The sequence below is a fragment of the Stylophora pistillata genome, chromosome 7, assembly GCF_964205215.1.
Source record: "Stylophora pistillata chromosome 7, jaStyPist1.2, whole genome shotgun sequence".
NCBI lineage: Eukaryota > Metazoa > Cnidaria > Anthozoa > Scleractinia > Pocilloporidae > Stylophora > Stylophora pistillata.
In genome coordinates, this window is record NC_142525.1 from 29,498,217 (window position 1) to 29,519,133 (window position 20,917).

The 20,917-nt window shown below is 36.9% G+C and overlaps 1 protein-coding gene and 1 long non-coding RNA gene across 2 annotated transcripts in view; both read right to left on the reverse strand.

Moving 5' to 3' along the window:
* LOC111320781 (uncharacterized) overlaps positions 1-20,917 on the reverse strand; it is a 55,505-nt gene that overhangs the window by 27,295 nt on the left and 7,293 nt on the right. Inside the window, exons 5-23 of the mRNA XM_088728494.1 lie at positions 18,728-18,772; positions 17,873-17,917; positions 17,141-17,185; positions 16,830-16,892; positions 16,046-16,126; positions 15,481-15,525; positions 14,809-14,844; positions 14,425-14,460; positions 14,083-14,109; positions 13,489-13,524; positions 13,232-13,285; positions 12,086-12,154; positions 5,947-5,985; positions 4,627-4,746; positions 3,027-3,071; positions 2,408-2,461; positions 1,686-1,742; positions 752-941; positions 1-175 (exon numbers count right to left, since the gene is read on the reverse strand). The exon at positions 1-175 is cut by the window's left edge and continues 2 nt beyond it. Of these exons, the coding sequence (XP_088584620.1) occupies positions 1-175; positions 752-941; positions 1,686-1,742; positions 2,408-2,461; positions 3,027-3,071; positions 4,627-4,746; positions 5,947-5,985; positions 12,086-12,154; positions 13,232-13,285; positions 13,489-13,524; positions 14,083-14,109; positions 14,425-14,460; positions 14,809-14,844; positions 15,481-15,525; positions 16,046-16,126; positions 16,830-16,892; positions 17,141-17,185; positions 17,873-17,917; positions 18,728-18,772 (1,262 nt within the window). The remainder of the gene's footprint in view (positions 176-751; positions 942-1,685; positions 1,743-2,407; positions 2,462-3,026; positions 3,072-4,626; positions 4,747-5,946; positions 5,986-12,085; positions 12,155-13,231; positions 13,286-13,488; positions 13,525-14,082; positions 14,110-14,424; positions 14,461-14,808; positions 14,845-15,480; positions 15,526-16,045; positions 16,127-16,829; positions 16,893-17,140; positions 17,186-17,872; positions 17,918-18,727; positions 18,773-20,917) is intronic.
* On the reverse strand, positions 7,984-10,616 carry LOC148727393 (uncharacterized). Its single transcript, XR_015989994.1, has 2 exons — positions 10,284-10,616; positions 7,984-8,669 (listed from the first exon to the last, which is right to left on the reverse strand). It is a non-coding gene; the product is annotated as an uncharacterized LOC148727393 (long non-coding RNA).

Sequence of the window (20,917 nt, forward strand, 5' to 3'; positions counted from 1 at the left end):
GGTGGTCCTTTGGGTCCTAACTCGCCCTGTTCTCCGGAATATCCTTTTGGTCCTCGTGACCCATCCATACCTTTGGGTCCAGGTACATCCTCTCCTGGTGGTCCAAGTGAACCGTTCCTACCTACCGGTCCCTCTTCACCTGGTGGTCCAGCATTTCCCCGCATACCTGGAAAACCTGCAAAGAGGAAGAAAAGGCACAATTGAGTCTGCTGACTGACCGTGAATACAATCGCACCATTGAATAAAATCTCGCGATCTGATTGGTTAACGAAGCGAGGTATTTAGCGTGGAACTGCGAGTTGAAGACGAGGCAAAGTGATATTGTTTCGCATCTACGTATACCTAACAATCACAAATAATTCTGTTTCCTTTTCTTTTTCCTGATTTTATTCAATTATGCGATGCAAGGAAAATCCATTATTTGACGAGGATATTCCTCATAAAATTGCACTTGAAAACCGATATCGCACGAATCGCGAGGCGATGGGCGCGATATCGGTTTTCAAGTGCAATTCAACACGGAATTCCCTCGTCAAGTAATGAATTTTTCAACATAACTGACTGAGAGCTGCCACATTCCTCTTCTATTTACCCAATACACAACAAATGCCAGCAATCGTCCTCAGTATTGAGAGTTGTTGATCAGTTTTCATTATTCTCGCGATCTTTGTGTTTGATATAGGGGTGACACTGTGTAGAGAAATTACAAGCAAGTCACTTTTGTGGTTTAAAAGGTTAAAGGAAATTTTACCTGCAGTGCCAGGGGCCCCAGGGAGACCAGTTGGCCCTGGTTCACCAACATCACCTTTAGGTCCAAATACAGAAGCACCTGGAGAACCAGGGGGTCCCACATCTCCTCGTTTACCAGGACCTCCTCTGTCACCAGTGCGACCTGCCGTTCCTTTCATTCCCTTATTACCTATTCGACCTGGCAGTCCACCCTGTAAAAATTAAAAAAAAAAAAGACATTCTAATACATATGTATTTAATTACACTGATGAACAGTGTCAATTTCTCAATTGAGAAACCTTTCCTTTAGCGTTCCATGATCTAAGTGACCCGTGACCAACGACCCTGGTCTAGATTCTCCCAAAAGAACGCGCCTACCAGAAATGTACAATTGTTTAAGACGATGAACTGGAAGTTATCATGGAACGTCCGGCTGTCAATCCAATTGCAAAAGGAAATTATTGTTTTCAGACCTGATCCATTACAATAGTCCACTGGCGGTAAAAACATGTTGGGTCCTAGTTGGTGTAGAAGACACAGTTCACATAAAACAATAGAAAACAAAAAGACAAAATAACGAGGAAAACAATGAAATCGATAGAGTAAAGGGGCTAAGTTACAAAAGAAACTTTGGTGCTGCGTCATTGGGGAAGTATAACTAGGTATTTTTGGTTTTATCAACGAAACTGATAATGCAAATCGGCCACCGTAAGGAGTTTTAAAAACTGATGTTAGCCCTTCACCTCAGAGTTGACAAAACCGAAATGAAAGCGATAGGATAGTGAGGTGGTGTTCTAATGTGATGTGCCCTGTGTCTTCTAAACCAAGAAGGAGCCAACATGTCCCTCTTTTTCCCTGGTAAATGTTGGTGGTCGGAAAATCAAACTGTTCATTAAGAGACGTTAACCATTTGAGATACTACTAGTAGTTGACTCTACATATAATGATAAATTTACCCCTCTTTCTCCTGTTGAACCAATAGGACCTGCAGATCCAGGGTTACCCTTGGAACCCTGAATAAAATGCAAGCGTTAAAATTAATTTAAGTGAAAAACAATCAAACAATTATTTTACAACTGTTGGCAGTAATGTCACGATCTGATTAGCCAATTTGCCGTTTTTGTTAACGGTAAAGACCAATGCTGCTCGCGTCGACGCGTCACGCACTGAAAGTCACGCACTGAAAGTCACGCACTGAAAGAATCATTTTATTTGACGTCGATATTGTGGTAAAAAAAAAAAAAAAAAACAAATTGACAATGGTTTAGCATGGTCTGTACTCTTATCGACAACGATATTCGTCATCACAGTCAAACTGTGATGACGAACATCTTCAAATACCTGTCATACTAACTATGCGATCTTGGACTTTCAAAGGGAGTATCAATTTTGTTTGACTAATATCTTCATTGCAAAGGGATATGTACTATGTAAAAGGTATTTTCATCACAAATTCCTTAAGTCGTTTTTGACCAATTCCTTTTAGGTAGCATGGTTATGAAGGCATGCAAAATCAGGCCAAAACATGTAAATACAATTTACAAGAGTAAAATATGATTTTCATATTATTTTATAGAGCGTCAAGGTCTATGATAAAAGATACGTCACATCTAATCATGACATGAAACCTGCTTCAATTATGAGAAAAATCTTGCAGAGAAAAATGTCATCAACATACCTGTTCACCACGAGGGCCTCTTTCACCCGGTTCACCTTGGGCCCCAAGCTCACCCTAATGAAAAAAACATGAACACATTAATAAAATTACCTTGTAAGATTCCAATTTTCTTTTACACAGCCAATGCAAAAGTATCTGAATTCCTTTTTAATATTTCCTTGCAAAGAATTCCTTGCTGCATAAACTTCTCCTTTTTTCACAATAAGCCTTTTTTCCTTGTTCCCTTGAGAAGGATTCCACCTCAACTTCAGAAAATTTCACAGTCTGCACTTGCCATTTTTCATTCACTCTTTGCAAAAACAAGTATTTGCACAGATTCATGCAAAAGTTGTAAATTATTAAAGTAATCATATTATCGCGGCTCTAAAGGAAAAGAGAGTCCATACAAAACGAGCAACATATTTCAATCCAAAAATCAATACAAAACGAGCAACATATTTCAATCACGCATGGTCCAACAACCACGCCACTGATTTTGAAAACGCGTCAATTATTGACAAAGGCTCTTTTAGAACCAGAAAAACATTAGAAGCGTGGCATACCAGAATGACACCTAACGCAGATAACCAGTAATCATATTGTATTAATTAGAAGGGTATTTATCTTAACATATATCTACCGGGATACCAATGGTACCATTATCTCCTGGGGCTCCCATATTTCCCTGCAAAATAAGTCGGATATAAGCTCCATGAACCTACGTAACCAAACAAACAGCTCACGTTCCCCAAAGCTGAGACGACAAGACGTCTTGTCTGAATACAGTTAACCCGTGACACCCTTACATCAGTATGCATATTCTCCATACAAGGTTTGTTAGTCATTCACAGGCATTATTCAAAACTGAGGTAGTTTGTCATTTGCAGAGAGCAGTGAAAGAAAGCCATTTTATTTTAAATGATTTAGTTTTGGCAGAATTATTCAGCAGACTGTTGGAAGCACATGTTATGGTTGGTATAGAATGGTATCATATCTTGCTATTATAATGATAATACCCCCCCCCCCCGTAAGCAGGGGTGCTAAATCTCAATTCTGATGGCACTTAACAGAGTATTGGATCAAGCAGGTCACGTTCCCAAAAGCTGAGACACGATATCTTGTCTGAATACAGTTAACACCCTTACATCAGTATGCATATTCTCCATACTTTTGCCCATACATTTCCTAGGAGGCTGACAAGGAGAATTTGTTTAATGATCATGATCTTTGGTCATTTCCTTTATTCTTGTGACCTTACTGTGTGATTTAGGGTCAATATTGTAAGGAGAAATAAGACACTGGTCACTCTTAGAAGTTTAAGGGTTAAAAGATTCTTTCCTTTCACTTTCCTTTGTTCATAGTTATATACAATGAAAAAAAATTAATCCAACAAATTGTGGCCACCCTGAAATGACCACAAACACAGACATTCTAGTCTTCTCAGATAAGAACGAATAAACCGTACATCCCGTCTCCCGCATCTATTAATTAGTTAACTTGGTTAGGCAGGGGACGTTAAAGAACCCACTCACGAGATTACTGTGATGTGGTCTGGCCTGTTTACTGGGAATAGGGGTGAGGGGGCATCTGTTAGATTTGCCTTTCATTGATTGTAAACTGCTTAGCAGTCTGGTAAAGTCCCCCGCACAGTGTTGTAAAGCGCCATGAGCTCAGGATATGAGCGCTATATAAATAAAAGTTACTATTATTATTATCATTATTATTATTGTTATTATTATTATTATTATTATTATTATTATTATTATTAACAAATACATGTATTTCTGCAGCAATTATACAGTGGAACAACCACGCAAAACAACAAAAAATGTACAATGGCTATACTGTGAGAGCAGGAAAGTATATTTTGTAGAGAGGTGGTCAATATAAGGAGGGCTGAACATCTGTTATCAGATAGACTAGCACTAATTTTCATTTTGCGAAAAAAAAAAAATGCTCATTGCAGCTTATAATTATGCAACACACCATTAAACAACATCAATAACAGAGACACCAAAAATTCATGCTATGAAGGAGTAAAGCTGATGAGGGTAAAGTGGTATACTATTTGTCCACAATGTTCATTAACTGGCTGTTGTCAAGCAGTTATTTTGGCAGTCGAGAGACACTTGTGTAGCGTTTAACACTGCAGGAAATGTGTAAACTGTCCACCAAGGATGATAACAGTGGCAATTATAAGGAGGTGGTTATCAGTGGAGGACAAAGTGCATTTCATTTACATTATCTCCAGGACCTCCCTGTCTTCCAACTGTACCCTGGTCTCCGACTGGTCCTTGCTTTCCTTTCTCACCACTCTCTGTTGGTTTGTCACCTGTATCCCCCTTGGCTCCATTAGCACCCTACAACAGGAAAAATAATACAGTGATTATGTCAAATAAAGTAAAGATCTTAACCCTCCCTCCATACCATTTGGATCACTTTTGGTAAATTTCCTGTCTCTGTGTATTACATTTCCTTGTAAATCAGCTGACAGAATTTGGTGTAACATCATTATGCCACCTCTAGCTGATAGGTTTGTTTATTCTTAAAACCTATAACTTAGTTCTTATTAACCAAGCAGGAGGTCTGTATGGGAGAATCTTGACCGAGGTCACCAGTACAGACCGAACACAGTGAGGTCTGTACCAGCGACTGAGGTCAAGATTCTCCCATGCAGACCGACCTAGCTCGGTTAATAAGATGTTTATTATATGGCTGTGTCTTATATGCCAATTTTTTATATTCTTTGTACCTTTTTTTTCTAGACCGGTCTAGATACCAGTCTAGATGGGAAAATCTAGACTGCTTTCAATATTGATTTCAGCCAATCAAATTCGTGAATTCGGTAGTTCCCAGTCCTTGTGAGACACAGCCATATAATAAAAAGAGATAATGTACTGAAAAGGTGACCAATTCTGATAGTTTGAAGGTTTTGTTAGTCATTCACAGGCATTATTCAAAACTGAGGTAGTTTGTCATTTGCAGAGAGCAGTGAAAGAAAGCCATTTTATTTCAAGTGATTTAGTTTTGACAGAATTGTTCAGCAGACTGTTGGAAGCACATGTTATGGTTGGTAAAGAATGGTATCATATCTTACTATTATAATGATAATACCCCCCCCCCCCCCCTATAAGCAGGGGTGCTAAATCTCAAATTCTGATGGCACTTAACAGAGTATTGGATCAAGTATGTCAATTTTGTTCCTGACTTGACAAATCAGTGTCTTTATTGGACAGATCTATCCTGTACTGTTGAATGACTTTTGTATCTTAAGAGATCACTGCTAGTAATTAAAGATTGTCAGTCACCTCTGCAAACCCTCCAAGTGTGACACAAAGCAGAACAATGCAAAGAGACAGACACATGTTTTTCTTCTCAAATAATGTTAGATCATTCCATGGGCTTATGGAGGGATACAAAATGGTATTGTTTAGCATCATAAAAATCCATTCTGGTTCCACCTGGACAATGTAGTTGGTCAGGATGGTCAAAATGCATTTAGCACATAGACTGCTACATGTACCAGTACATGAAGCTTAAGTGGTCTGAAAGGTACTTACACGAGGTCCTGGTTCCCCTTTGAGTCCCTTGCTCCCCGGCTAAAAGCGAAGTAAAACAATTGTAATCACCATCAGTAGCTTAAAGTGGTGAGCATTACATATATAAAAGTGATTAAATTTTGCTAACAATAATTATTTTTTCACTGAAGTTTGTATAGTGAGGACAGACATCAGATAAATTTTTCATCTTTGTAGAACCATTAATTGTCTTAAGTTCTTGACATTACTCTCAGGTTTGCTAATTTTTGGCATGCACCACAAAGTCCAGTAGGTCTGTACTGTTACTGTAAGGGTAAAACATCTGTTAATCTTAGTCTTTGCAGAGCCAAATCCTAGTAAGTTATCAAAATATCTCTCAAAATTTGCAAATTTACTTTTATTTTAAAGCACTATTTACAGTGATGTCCCCGCGTGTTTGTTTGAATAAAAAAAGTGCTCTTTAGTAACAAAGCATAACATGATGCAATAATATAACATTGTTTGTATATGGTGAACAAAAAAAAAAGGAAAAAGTGAATAAATCAACACAAAGTAATATTAAATTACAGATATTTTTCTGATAAGATGAAGTCATTCTTAAGGTTAAAGCAGTTGAGATGTTCACTTGATCACAGAAATTGTTAGTCAAAAATTTTCAACAGTCATGGTAAAGCAGCAGTGTTCTCTAGCTATCTAGAGATATACTGTAGTGGCCTGCCATGACAAAACAGTAACTGCGGCAAAGGTTATATTTATTTCAGATGAGGACACAACCATTTTATGATTTTGTCTATTTCAAGTAACCAGTGCTTCACTAACAAATAGTCAATAAAAACACTGGTTAACAACCCTTACCAAATCTACATATATGTGACATATATATGTTACATATGTATGCCACATATATGTGCCATATATGCCACATATATGTGGCATATATGTCAAATATATGCCACATATGTGTAACATAAATGTGGCATATGTAGGAATTTGGCAGTCATGTTGCATATATATCACATATATGTGACATATATATGCAACATATATGTAACATATATGTGGAACCTGGGAACCACAAATGCACCCTTACCAAATCTACATAAATGTGACATATATGTTACATAAGTTCAATCGTTGCACATATATGCCACATATATGTGGCACACATGTGTAACATGTATGTCACATATATGTAGATTTGGTGAGGGCATGCATATGCAGGTCAACCTAAAGGCATAGATGTATTATAGTTGATAATAGCTAGCCAAAAACAATTGCAGTCAATAAAGAATAACCACAATCCTTAATTGAGATCACAAAATCATATATTTCTGTAAGGCATGGCTTTGCGAAACCTGTTAATATGTAAAGAAAATAGAACTCATATATATACATATATAAACGTAAAAAACCTTATCCTTGAATCATGGAGCTTTGTAAACAATTATTTAAGAAAATAAAAATTAAAACTTCGCACTAAAACTTCGTGCAAAGTTTAATTTTTATTTTCCTAAATAATTGTATATATATATACATATATATATATATACATATATATATATATATATATATATATATATATATAAGTAGAAGCTTGTAAGGGGTCCCACAAACAATGCTGATCAGTCTCAAACGCGCTGCCTGGAGGATCACTGAAGCGATCGTCGGCTCTTGAAATAACGTAAATAAAAGCAGAAATGTAATGGTCAAGAGGCCAACTCCAATGTAGCTTTATTGGTTTATTAGCCCAACGTTTCGACCGTCTCGGTCTTCCTCAGGAGCATACTAATTACATACTAATCACATACTAATCACATACTAATCTTATTGTAATTAGTATGCTCCTGAGGAAGACTGAGACGGTCCAAACGTCGAGCTAATAAACCAACAAAGCTACATTGGAGTTGGCCTCTTGACCATTACATTTCTGCAGTTCTTCTAAATTTTATGAGCCAATCTTTTTTCATATTAAACAGTTATATAAAACATCAACAGCCTGTATATGCAAATGAAAAGCTGTACCCAAATGTAAAGCAAGAAAATGCTCATAGACATATATGGTTGTGGCAAACAAAGCATATATTTTGTATTCCTCCTTAAACAAAGTGAATGAGTGTTTACATCAATAAAATGGCCTGAATTACAACGTACCGCATCAAAGTGATGTATTTCAGTTTTATCCTACAGGCAAATTTTATTTCCATTTGTTGTTGGATATATGGCTATATGCAATAATGATAGAGTTTAATTAATACAAACGAAAATAAAAATTGAAACTAGGATAAAACTGAACCACAACATGTACACCAGTGACATGTACTTGGTAAATTACAGGTCAGTTGGAGAAACTTCTCTTGAGTTAAAGCACATCAATTGCCACAATCAAGTTGTTTTCTATTTTCAAGGGCATTATAGATAAAAAAAGCAGATAATCTCCCTCAATGGATGGTCCCGCAAATATGCAACATTCAAAAACATTAACTCAGAACCCATCAAACAATAAACCAGGCATTCAACTGAGAAAATGATAAGTCTATTGCCCATATAGGTTACTGATGAGTGCATGAACTTCAATGGAATGTATTGGACAAGATTAAGGGTCATAAAACGCAAGTGCATGCTAACGATATAGTGTCAACATTCTTTCCTTTTTGAAATTCCTCTGTGGCATCCTGTGCACGTGTCCTGGATGGTTTTTTGCACAAGGGCCACTTTTGAGTTCTTGAATTGGGACTATACAAATGCTGTCAAATGAGAAGCAAGATATATACTTAGAATCATAGATTAGTTTGTGATATATCTTAAATATAGTAATACTAACAAAAGGTTGCCACTCATGGGAACCCAAAAAATTCCCTGACTTTTCTCTGACTTTTCACTGACCTCAAAACATTTTTCACTGACCTTGAATTAAATTAATTACCAAATTATCGAAAGCGCAGTGCACAAAATATTATTAGCACAGAGTTAAGCAGGGTTTGATGGTTTGTTTTATTTCCTTGGGGTGCACAACTCAAATATAAAATGGCTAAGGCTAAAGACATGCAGGGAACGATTTACGAAATTTCTCGGAATAGCATAGTTCTATTGTTCTATGATACACTTCTCCATCGCTTTTAAGCTTTCTATCCGATTTGCTACACTTGATCGACTACTTCACAAACCTCTGTGGAACCCTCAAATCAACATTCCCCTACTTTTCACTGACTTTGACGAGAACTAAGATTTTCCTTGACTTTTTGCAAAATTCCCCAGTAACTCTTCCCTGACCTTGAAAAATTTGCGGGGTTTACAGACAGATGTAAGGAAAATTAAAAACACGATCACCCACTTTTCAGCTTACCTTTAAATATCCCCCTCAATTTTAAATAGAGAAATGCTTGGGCCTCCATATTACCCTCACCATTCAACGTTTGTGCAGATTTTGGAAAGATTTTCGTATAACCCCCTACCAATCAAAAACAAAGCTGTAGTCCCAAAGGAAATACGTTGTTTTTCCTCTGCTTTCCTTTATCCAAGAATTGAAAGCATAATCAAGTATGGGGATATAATACGGAAGTCTTGTCCAGATTTTTATATTACAGACGTTTTTTGACATTGCGTACAAACACTTCTCGCCCTGTTTGCCCCGTTTCCAAAATGGCGGATTTTAATAAACAGTTTTATAATAATAAACAGTGTAACGTGGAGAAACACTTAGCTAGAAGCTAGTTTACAGGTTTTCCACGAAACAACTTAAACAAATAATTCAAATTGAAAATAACGTTGTTAAGAATCCCAACTGGCCGAAGGCAAACCAGTTAGCTCTATTTCAAGCATGGCCGAGGATTTGAAATTCGAGGCTAATCCAAGTAGCTGTAGCCAAGGCGGGACTTGAACCCAGGAGCGACAGATTGCAAGTCTGACACGCTGACCACTCGACCTTGCTGCCCTCCTTTTACCGCGAAAAGATCTATTGCAGCATGGAAAAGCAAACACTGTACTGTCCTTTGTTATTTAGTGGCCTCTGTATTGACATCAATGAAAACAAACGGAAATTTCGGCTCATCCTCGGTGTAAAAACCTGTAAAGCTCACGAGTGACGTAAAACAAAGACAACAAAACATTAAAAACAAAAGCGTACAGCAAAACAATTCCTCATGACACAAAGAAAACCTCATCAGGTTTTTACACCGAGGATGACCCGAAATTTCGCGCTCTCAAAACATGCCGGAGGTTGCGAATCTTTATGGCAAAGTTGAATCCGCAATCGGCCTAGCTTTCAAACAAAATTCCTCTGGAACCAAGGTACAGCGGAAAGCATTTATTCGCAGCTAAGACAACTATCCATATAACGCAGTTAATTTTGCATGACTTACCAAAGCCGTTAGCGAAGCGAGAAGGCGCCTTTGTTTCTCTCATTATGAGAAAAGTTGTCCAAAATGGGAGAACACTAGCGAAATTTATCCGATGAAACAATGCTTCGGCACTTGCGACTCAAAAACTCCCGCTCTTGTCAAGTCACATGAATATTACCACGTGATGCGTGCCCTCAGGCATTGTGGTCTTTCGTGATGAGAGGGCATGCGCTTTACATGCCATGTAAAATGGTGGAACGTTAAAAAGGCGAGATGGCTACAACATTCATCGAAGAGAAGTATCCCTTCAAAAACCCAAAAGCACTTTTTATCGACGGCAGGATAAAACGGTACAACTTACCTCAAATAAAGACGAGCAAACTCCCGAGGAAAGTGGGAATGTTTCGCTAGGAAATCGCAAATCAGAGTATTCAGATGACCGTGATGACAATTAATGCGGACTTGAGTATGTCGGAGACTATGTCAGATATGTCATTGCCTTCATCTCCGGACCATCAAGGAATGTCTTCGCCTGAAGACAACAGCGATGATATTTTGGACATGAATTGGAGCGGTGTCTCTGAAGGTGATGGAAGAAGCTATCGTGAAAGCTTTTCAGATGATGAAGAGAAATCAATTGGTGGCGACATCTCCAATCAAACAGAAATTTTTAAGGATCCCTTTGTGTACCCAGGTTCACTACTTAAACTGTCTGAGAGCGTTCTTTTGATCCTTACTTTGGTGGTTGCTCACAATCTAAATGGAAATTGTCTTTTAGGTGTAATTGCTTCGATTAATTTGCACTGTATTCCTGGATTACTTAACAATTAAGTGTGTCAGCTCATTGAATGCTCCTAAAAAGTACTTTGCAGACTTGATACATGCATGGGCCATAAGGTAGAGCTGTACACAAGCCATGAGACCCACACCATCAGAGCTTATCCTTGCTATATGGTTTGCCTGTTTTAGCTACATGTATTTAAAGAATTAGTGGCAACGAAATTCAGGTATTTCTCTCTGGTATTTGTAGTTCAGAAGAATCTCACTTTTTATCAAATAATTTAAGCAATTTTGTTATGATGACAGCATAAATAACCCAGCCTAGCTTCACCAAAAACTTGGATTGCATTAATTCATTTGAGAGAAAGGTTCAAGCAGGATACATGCAAGCTATCGTTTAAGTAGAGGCTGATAGTTTCTAAAAGAAACTGTTTGGGGCTGCGTCAGTAGGGGCAATGAAATAATTTGAATATATCAACAAAGTTGAAATGGTAAATTGGCCACTGTTACGATTGTAAAAGCTGACGTTATCATTTAAGTAGGATTGGCAAAATGTTAAATATTTAATAGTTCACAATCAGATCTGCATGCTTGAGTATATATAATGTGCTTATAGAGATTGATATAAGCACTTTTCCATTTTAAGTTTATTATTCATACAGTGTAATAAAAATGAAAACAGCACTGCATCATGTAATATTTGAACCCTACAATGGAATTAGGGACTCCTCAATTTACTGTATCAGTCCATGCAAGGCTATATCGATAAATATGAGCAAACATAAATGCTACATATATGTGCAAACTTGCATACATGTTACATATATGTTTTCATCCTCGCCAATTTTCATATATGTCGCATATATGCAGACATATGTGACATATATGTAGAAATGACTGTAGCATTTTAACTATATGTCACATATATGCACATATATGTGACATATATGTGCAACAATTGAACCTATGTCACATATATGTCACATATATGTAGATTTGGTAAGGGAAGGCTTCTAAAGAATGCTGAAAGACATATATATTACCTCTATAGTTTTTCCAGGTGGAATAGTAACTTCAAATTCTCCTAGATCTCCTTCCTCTCCAGGCGGACCCTTGAGCCAACAAAAGTATTAACCCTTTATGCCACAATATCAGCATGCATATTCTCTATAATGTTCTCTATACATTTCCGAAGGTGTTAACAAGGGATTTTGTTTACTGATCTGATTTTTAATTCTTCCCTCAACCTGCTACACATTTACTTGTAAATTAGTTAGGAGAATTGGGTGTTAGATCAAGATAACAACTTCTAACTGATAAGTTTGAGAATTCTCATTACCTATTGGCTGAATAATGTATGACTAAGGGAGAAGTTACTTGTTAATCACTTCTGACCTCAATATGTGAATTGGGGGTGATATTGTCATGAAAAATTAGACGGCTAGTCACCAAGAGGAATGTAGCACCAGAAACGGTTCTAATAAAAGTAGTTCTCAAAATTTATTATCAAGAACATGGTTAATATCATTGTCACTGTCATCATTATTAAGAAAATTATTATTACCTTTCTTTATGAAGAGAAGCATTTATTGGCTCATGATCAATAAATAATCAAATAATAAATCAGACCATTGGGGCATGACATGGTGGATATGACATGTGGGTATATGAAAAAATCTTGATATAATCATCAAATATTCCAAAAAATGGAAAGAAAAAGTAAGGAACTTAAACCATATTGGTCTAATTTTGTTGATAAATGAAGTTCAGGTGGAACATTCCCTTGATTCATTACACAGACTTTTGCAAAGAAAAAAATTAAAAAAAATAAAACTGTGTATTTGGGTGCTTTACTTTGGGTAATCTTAAATTTCTGAAAATGTTTTATGTGTTTTTTTAAGGTAAACACATAACAAAGCCCCAAAGTTAGACCCAAATATGATTAATTATTCAGACAGGAAGACAATTTGGTCAATCAACTGAGTTGATAATGAAAATAAGTCACCAAACAGAGATACTAAAGCTGATGTTTCCAACATTTAGCCCTTCATCAGAGCAAAAGGGGGGCTGGTGCACCTATGTGGGCCTGGTTCCCCTTTGAACTCTACATGCAGTTGAAGTGTCATAAATAGCCAGATAAAGTTGTCAGGATCTTTTTACATAAGTACAAGAAGTAAAGTAGTAATTACCATGTCTCCTTTTTCTCCATCAAGTAAAGACACATCTCCATCAGCTTTTGAACCCTTGAAAGTAAAGTTCAGAAGAATTCACTCTAAGTAATATGGAAAACAAAGCGTAAATGGTTACGAAGTCTGGATCTCTTGCAACAGATTTGCTAAATAATTATGGGCCACCAACTGAGTAATAGCTCAGTTCCCTCTGCGTAGTTTTTAAGTATAAATGTCCAAAGTTCTTATTATTTCTTCCCAGAATTTCACTGACTTACAACGTCTCCTTGAGGTCCTGGTTCACCTTTTACACCCTACAAAAAAAAAATAAATAAATAAAATAATAATAATAAATAAATAAAGGTATTGAAGCATTCATGAGTGACAAATATTTGTAACATGAGCACGGTTGGTACCATTTTGCATAGGGAGACAATACCATAACAAACAGAAAGTGTGAAAAATTCTTAACTAACACTGAGATTTTAGTAAGCCCAGTTAGCATCTGTGCAAGACACTGTGGCCCCATGGTTAGTGCACTTGATGCTGGGTCGAGTGGTCTGGGTTCGGGCCCTGACCATGGACATTGTGTTGTGTTCTTAGGGAAGATACTTGACTCTCAAAGTGTGTTTCTTCACCCAAGTGTATAAATGGGTACTGGCAAAAATGTGAGGGGTAACCCTGCGATGGACTGGCATCCCATCCAGGGGGGGGGGGGGGGAGGTAGAATAACTTCTAGTTGCTTCATGCTATGGAAACCGGAGTTAAAAACCAGCCTGACAGGTGATTTAGCTCATTGACAGACTTTAGTTTGCATCTGTTATCAACTGAAAAATCAACCTGAACAAATAGATTTACAAACTAATGCTTACTCTGTCACCAATGGGACCTTGATTTCCCTAAAAAGTAAAACAAAGAGGAAGAATATGTTTTATTTTCTAAACTTAACTGATTTAATGTTTTCTTTTAGCCAAGAACAGAATGTTAAATGATCAGTCACTAACAAGTCAATAAACAATAAAAATACTGTATGAATAAAATTATGTTTGATAGAAACATGCATGCAAGCATGTTGTTTAGTATTCATGGTAATTAACTGCTGGCATTCAGCAACTACACTTTATTAACTTACAATCTTCTTGTGGATAAATTCCTATTAGCTGTGAAAAACTGGCAAGTAAATTCAAAAGAATCCTCTGTAATTAAATACTTACAGGTATACCAGGAGGGCCAACTTCTCCAGGAGGACCCTAAAAGAATGGCACAGGTGTCAGACAAGTGTATCTAACACATATTACCTGCACAAGTTCTAGATGATCACTTCTAGTTCTAATAGGAAGTTTTTTCTGCGAACATTTTCACAGCAATACAACACAATTGCAGGAAAAGCTTACAGAAAAATGCATGACTTGTTGTTCAACTGGGCATTTTACTGGTTTTGCAAATACTTGTACTTGTACACTGCCATAGTTGTAATAAGTTAACCCCCTTGAGAGCCCCTCTAAAAGAAAGTGTGGTAACAAACCAAAATGAAAACCACGAGATAGGCTTCTTTTCCAATATCAAACAAGCCAATCAACTGCTTTCAAAGTACTTACTTTTGGTCCCATATCTCCCTTGGGTCCTTGGTCTCCCTAACAGAAAAAAAAAAAAAAATGAGCTATCAGCATAAATTTAATCACTTGAGGGAATAGGTGAAGGAGGATGTAGTGGATATGGTAGATAGAGTTTTTCCTCAATTAATAACGATACCAGGAGCCCATTTAAAATTTTGGCTAAAAGAGTTTGGGAGGGGAGGGGCATTTATGAGAAGGAGGACACTTAATTGACAGGGGGGGTGCAAATGAAGAAACTATTACTCTGTAATGATTCAGCTGTTGTTGAAGTGTAAAAAGTTATAAATCAAGTGGCAATAGAAACAGCTCTTCCTTGCACCTCTAGAATTTAAGAAAGTGAGCAAGGAGGGGAGTCCTTATTGGAAGGGGAGCTTGTTTGAAATTATGGCCTGGAGGGTGAGTGCTTATTCAAGGAAAAATCCTTATTAGAGCATGGGGGCTTATTTGAGAAAATACAGCACTTCAATTACCATAATTACTACTTTCATGTTCCAAATTTTGGATGAAGTGGTGGAACAGAAATCTTTCAAATTCAGTGTCAAATGTTTGACATGAATAAGGACCTTGTGTTGAAGACAAAGTGCATTGTTTTGTGTTTATTTAAATTATCTAAGTTGGACCATCTGAGAGGCTTCATTTGGACAAGGCATTTACCAGAGCTCCTTTTGTTGCAGTAACAGGACCATCGTAAGGGTCACCCTAGAAAAAATATCAAAAAAACAATGCCAGATTAATAATTCATAATTCTTAACTAACTCAAATGAGATAACTGAGCAATCAACTTAGGTAACATGATTGATTCACAGCTGTATCAAGTAACTGTCAAATAGAAAACATGGCACTACTTAGTATTACTGTGTTTTAGAATTAGTCTAATAACTTGCTGAACAATAGTTACCTTTTGTTAAACACAAATTTTAAGGGGAAAAAAGAGATGTCCCATCAAAATGTTACAGAATTACTGTTGAAGAACTGACACCATTGCTATATGGATTTTCGATAGTCAATGATAGTAAATGATAGGTATATGCTTAACTTTAATTTCCAACATTTGAATATCAATTCCCTTACTTTTCTGCCAGATGTTTCTTAAAATTTTAGCTCAGGGAAATTTATGTCAAACCAAACAATGTACTCTGGTTGCCTCAAACTTTATTGAATTTGAACTGAGAAATTGCCATTTGGTCTCTCCTTAGACAGAAAGGATCAAATGTGATACCTTGAGGCCTTTGGATCCTTGATCTCCAGGAGTTCCTGCTATCCCAACTCGACCATCTACTCCTGTGCGGCCAGGTTCTCCCTTAATACAAGAAAACACTTGAGCAATTAACACATCGAAAACATTTGGACGTATTTCATGATTGAATGGTTGTATTCAAAACAATTAGCCTAGGTCTTCTGCATTCCAACTTTTACTTCCTTATGAGTTACACCTGGTTTTGTTCGTCAAACGAAGGTTTTAAGTCTATAAGAACCAAGGCAATGTAGTAACTCTGACTTTCAATTTCAATTGGGCCCCCATAAGCTTCTAAACACACAATCATGCAATCTTCAATCTATGCTAAACTCAACGTTAATCCAACTGCACATTCTGGCTCCATGGATCTGTGCCATTAATTAAACTTCCACCCTTTCTTTGGCAATCTAACCCCACTTTTCTTTCTTTTTTTTTTTTCACAGCCTGCTACATGTTTTTATTTGCAAAGATCTTGTAATCCAGTTTTAATTGTGAATAACTGTATTTCTGGCTTATAAATGTTGAATGTCCAATAAAATTAAATAGTTCAAAATCACCAAAAACACACACAAAAACAAATCAAAAGACAAAAAAATAAATAAATAAATAAAAAAAAAACAACAAAAAACCTATTTTAACCTCTAAGGCCCATTTGTTAACAGAAATATTATACAAGTATTGTAATGTTACTTCAGTACAAAAACTTTTTTTTTCTTAGCTATTGTGTGCTGCGTGGTAGATGTTATTTCTCTTTAACCACATGTACCTTATCCCCATCACATCCACAAAGTCCCATGAAACCTTTTGGTCCAGCTATTCCTGGGACTCCCTAGAAGTAAGTGGATTAAAATAATATTTGTCAGATTGAGGCAATGATGTACCATATGCTAGTTTAACATACACACGCAGAATGAGAAAACGTGCTCTTTTAATACAAATTGTTACAATAAGTTAGTCCTACATCACTTGTCATGTTACCTGTTTCCTTATTTGGAAATAAAATAAAGCAGTTGTGGTTCACAGAGTTTGTAGTTTGTATGCCATAACACAAATGCTGGTTGAAATTCCAATACTTACTGGTATACCATGGATGCCAGGAAATCCAGGCACTCCAATCATTCCCTAAAATAAAAAAAAATGAAGATACATTTTAACAAAGAAAGAGTTCCAGACAATGCACTGATTTGGGGAAATGAAAGACTTGTATTAGAAAACCTTAGCAACATTTCCTACAAAGAAAACATTTCAGGAAATCAAGGCTGTGCTCTAAGGAAAATTGAATGGAGCCCAGTGCTCTGAAACTGTGAAATCCAGGGTGCGCAGCATATGCTTTTTATGAAAAAACTAAAATTTGGGAGTCACCCAACAACAAAATTAAAGTGCCAGAGGCCACTGGGCACTGCTAGATCATGGCACTAGAAACACTCACTGCCTGGCAGCAAAAAAAAAAGGATTTTTGTTTGGGATCTGGTCTCCTTCTAGCATTTCAAGTTCTCTTTCTATCTTGATCAACCCTTTCCCTATTCTCCACAATGTCTGCCATTCATTTCTTATGATTTTAGCCCTGAGATCAAACTATATATCCTATGAAATGAAATTTTTTTTTTCTTTTCTGACCCCTCTAAGAAGGATTTTAAGATTTTCTTCTACTGCACATTGTTGCTCTTCTTGATAGAATTCCCTCTGCTGAAAGCGTTGCTCCTTTCTTCATCTTTTACCATTACAAACAACTGCTAGTTTAGTTAATAAAACTTTGCATCTCAAAGTGTGCTATTTTCAGAGTTAAGTGAGAAAATCCTTTGCATTTACCTGATCACCTTGAGTTCCTGTAGGGCCCTGTACTCCAGCCTCTCCCTAAAATACAAGAAAACAAACAATATTTAAGCATGCATGGTCTGGTGCAACCTGCCCTCACAGGCACTTCCTTTATGCACACTCCCCCCCCTCCCCATAAGAGACAAAAAAACTGATATCCATCAAACAAATGAAAACTGAAATTTTCTCACTCCTGGGTTTGTATACACATAAAGAGAAGAGGAGAAAAGATTTCTCTGCGAGGAAAGAACATGACAACCGAGTGCTATGCTCGGTCTTTTGATCAAATGTTCCTAAATGCTTGCCAGTTATTGTAGGTGTGTCATACCTGATAAAGAGGAGAGGCCTATTGAAAAGGAGGCTGGGAGCTACAAATGGGCCTTGCTTAGATTTCTTAGTTTTTGCAACCATTTTGTCTGGCACATAGCATTTTTTGTTTTCAATCAGATTTTAATATCGTACACTTTATCAATCTCTGAGCTTCTCTCAGGTAAAATATGTTTTGTGTTAAAACAATCATTATCAAACAAATTTTTGACAAAAACCCCATTGTTATATATTCCAAGTAAGATTACCTGAAAATGCAAACTAAAAACCCTAAGTGTAACTGGGGGTTCTCTCGTTTGAAATGATGAGGAACACTGAACACAAACATTACTCAGAACAGTGCTTTGCTGCAATACCAGTGAAAGGTTAAGAGGAGGAGAGGGGCATGGCCTTGCAGTATCACTCCAATTTTATTATACCCTTACAGTCGAAATTTCTAGTTCTACTACTGGCACTCATGTAGACAACTCATATGCAATTTTTCACCAAAATTATTATCAAAAACAAATCTGGAAATATCACCTTGTAACCCTTGGGGCCTTGTAATCCATTTTTTCCAGGAGGACCCTACAAGGCAAAGACAAAAGCAAAATATTGGAAACACAATCACCATTAATTAATAAAGGGGCCCACTCAATCAACTCAGGGCTTGACACTAACGGTAGCCAACTGGCCACAGACTAGTACAAATTTAGTTTTGGCTAATGGTTTTCAATTTCCACTAGCCAGTTTGGCTAGTAAACAAACTAAAACTGTTGAAAAGTCAGCATCAAGCCCTACAATTCCTCCCTTTTTCATTTTCATTGGAAAACCATTTACAATCATTGTCATAAAAACAAATACTGTACAATAAAGTGACTCAAACTTAATGTTATTGATTAATTCAAAGGATAGGAGATCCCAGAGCAGAGGGAAATGAGAATGGGGGATTTCCTGATACATGTGTACATGAATATCATTGACTCCCTGATATTCATTGAGAAGGCACTATAGCCAAGTGGTTAGGGCGCTGGCCTGGTTAACTGGCAGCCACAGCCTCAAGCCCTTCACCCTGTAAGTTACAAAACATTCTACAATTGTTTAATTTGTTTCTTGTGTTCAGTCCACGCGGGACTGGTACAATTACATCATTTAAATTGTTAAATGATGTAACTTATTCTTATAATTAACAAATGGTAAACACCACAGCATACACCATTGAGTTATGGATGCACGCGGGAAGTTGCTAAGCACGAAAGAAACGTAAGAGTCGCTCGGGGCTATCGCCTTGAGCGACTCTAGCTTCTTGAGTGCTTAGCAAACCTCCCAAGTGCATCCATAACTCAATAGTGTACGCTGTGGTGTTTACCATTTGTTTTATAACATAACATTGATACATTTTAGCTAAAGAGTTCCCTTTTATTTAACAAATCTTACGTGACCAGAAAAAACAAGCACGCACGGAAAAATAGTCTTTGCATTTGCTCACGTCAGCAGCGTACACTCATAAGCAAATGGGGGATGCTAAATTGACCAATCAGAACGCACGCTTTACTTTGGTTATGTTATAATCATCTGTTGTCAGGCGCATTGAGATTAGAAATCCGCCCTAGAAGCATCTACTCATTATTATTATTATTACTATTATTATTAAATATTATGGGATAAATCATGTGCTCGAACCGTGTTGTGCTCTGGCCTGTTTACTGAAATTGGGGACATCTGTTACAATAAGTCTTCCCAAAAAATTGTAAACAGCTGCAAGCAGTCTGTTAAGTCCCCCGCAAGACATTGTAATGCGTGTTTGATCATATCCCAAAGTTAATTTGCACAATATAAATATTAGATTATTATTATCTCAAAGAAACTATCCTACAACTGATTAGTGTAAAAATTCATGTCTTCTCAATAAAAGTTCAGGGATATTTTCCATAGTATGTGGTTTTCTGAGTTTGACATTAAGAACTATACTGCATGCAGTCACAAATTATCAAAGACTAAAATTTTCAAGTGTTACAGTCATATAAATATCTCCCTAAATCAATTTGCCATATAATTTTTGACAGAGTGATACTAAATTGAAAGTGAAGCTTGCAACCAGTGTTCCTACCTTTGCAAAAGGTTTATGTGATCTGTGATGAAGGAGTTCAACAAAGCATATGTACACCAAAGATAAAAGTTCAAGTATTTAATTGTTGGAAATTGTCCAACTTCCTATGCACACGACAAATTTCAAGGTAGTGCCTCCACCAAATGATTTTCTGTAGCTTCTAATTCTTTTTCAATCAATGAGAAAATTAAATCTCTTAGCGTATAATATGTTATATCCGGGTATCCATGGCTATTGAAGGCTTGGCTGCTAAGCCTAAGGACGTTTTAGATACATTGGATCTGACTACTTTTGGTGTAAACTCTTCTTGTATATTTGAGTCTGTTCCGCTACAGTTAAAGACTTTGCGACACTACAAATTGGCGACGAGGATAAAAGACAATCGGATAACATGTCAAGATGAGTTTTGAAAGGTTTTGGTTGTCACCAGTAAATTTAGAGGCGACAAACTTGGCGGATGAGTGGAAGTTTTGGCTCGATGCTTTCGACAACTACTGAATTGCTACGAAATTAGATAAGGAAAGTGACGACGTTCAAAAAGCTACTCTTCTACATCTTGCAGTGACGGGAGTCCAGCGTTTGCTCTCAGGTTTGCTGGGAGAGAACAAGAAATTTGAGGAAGT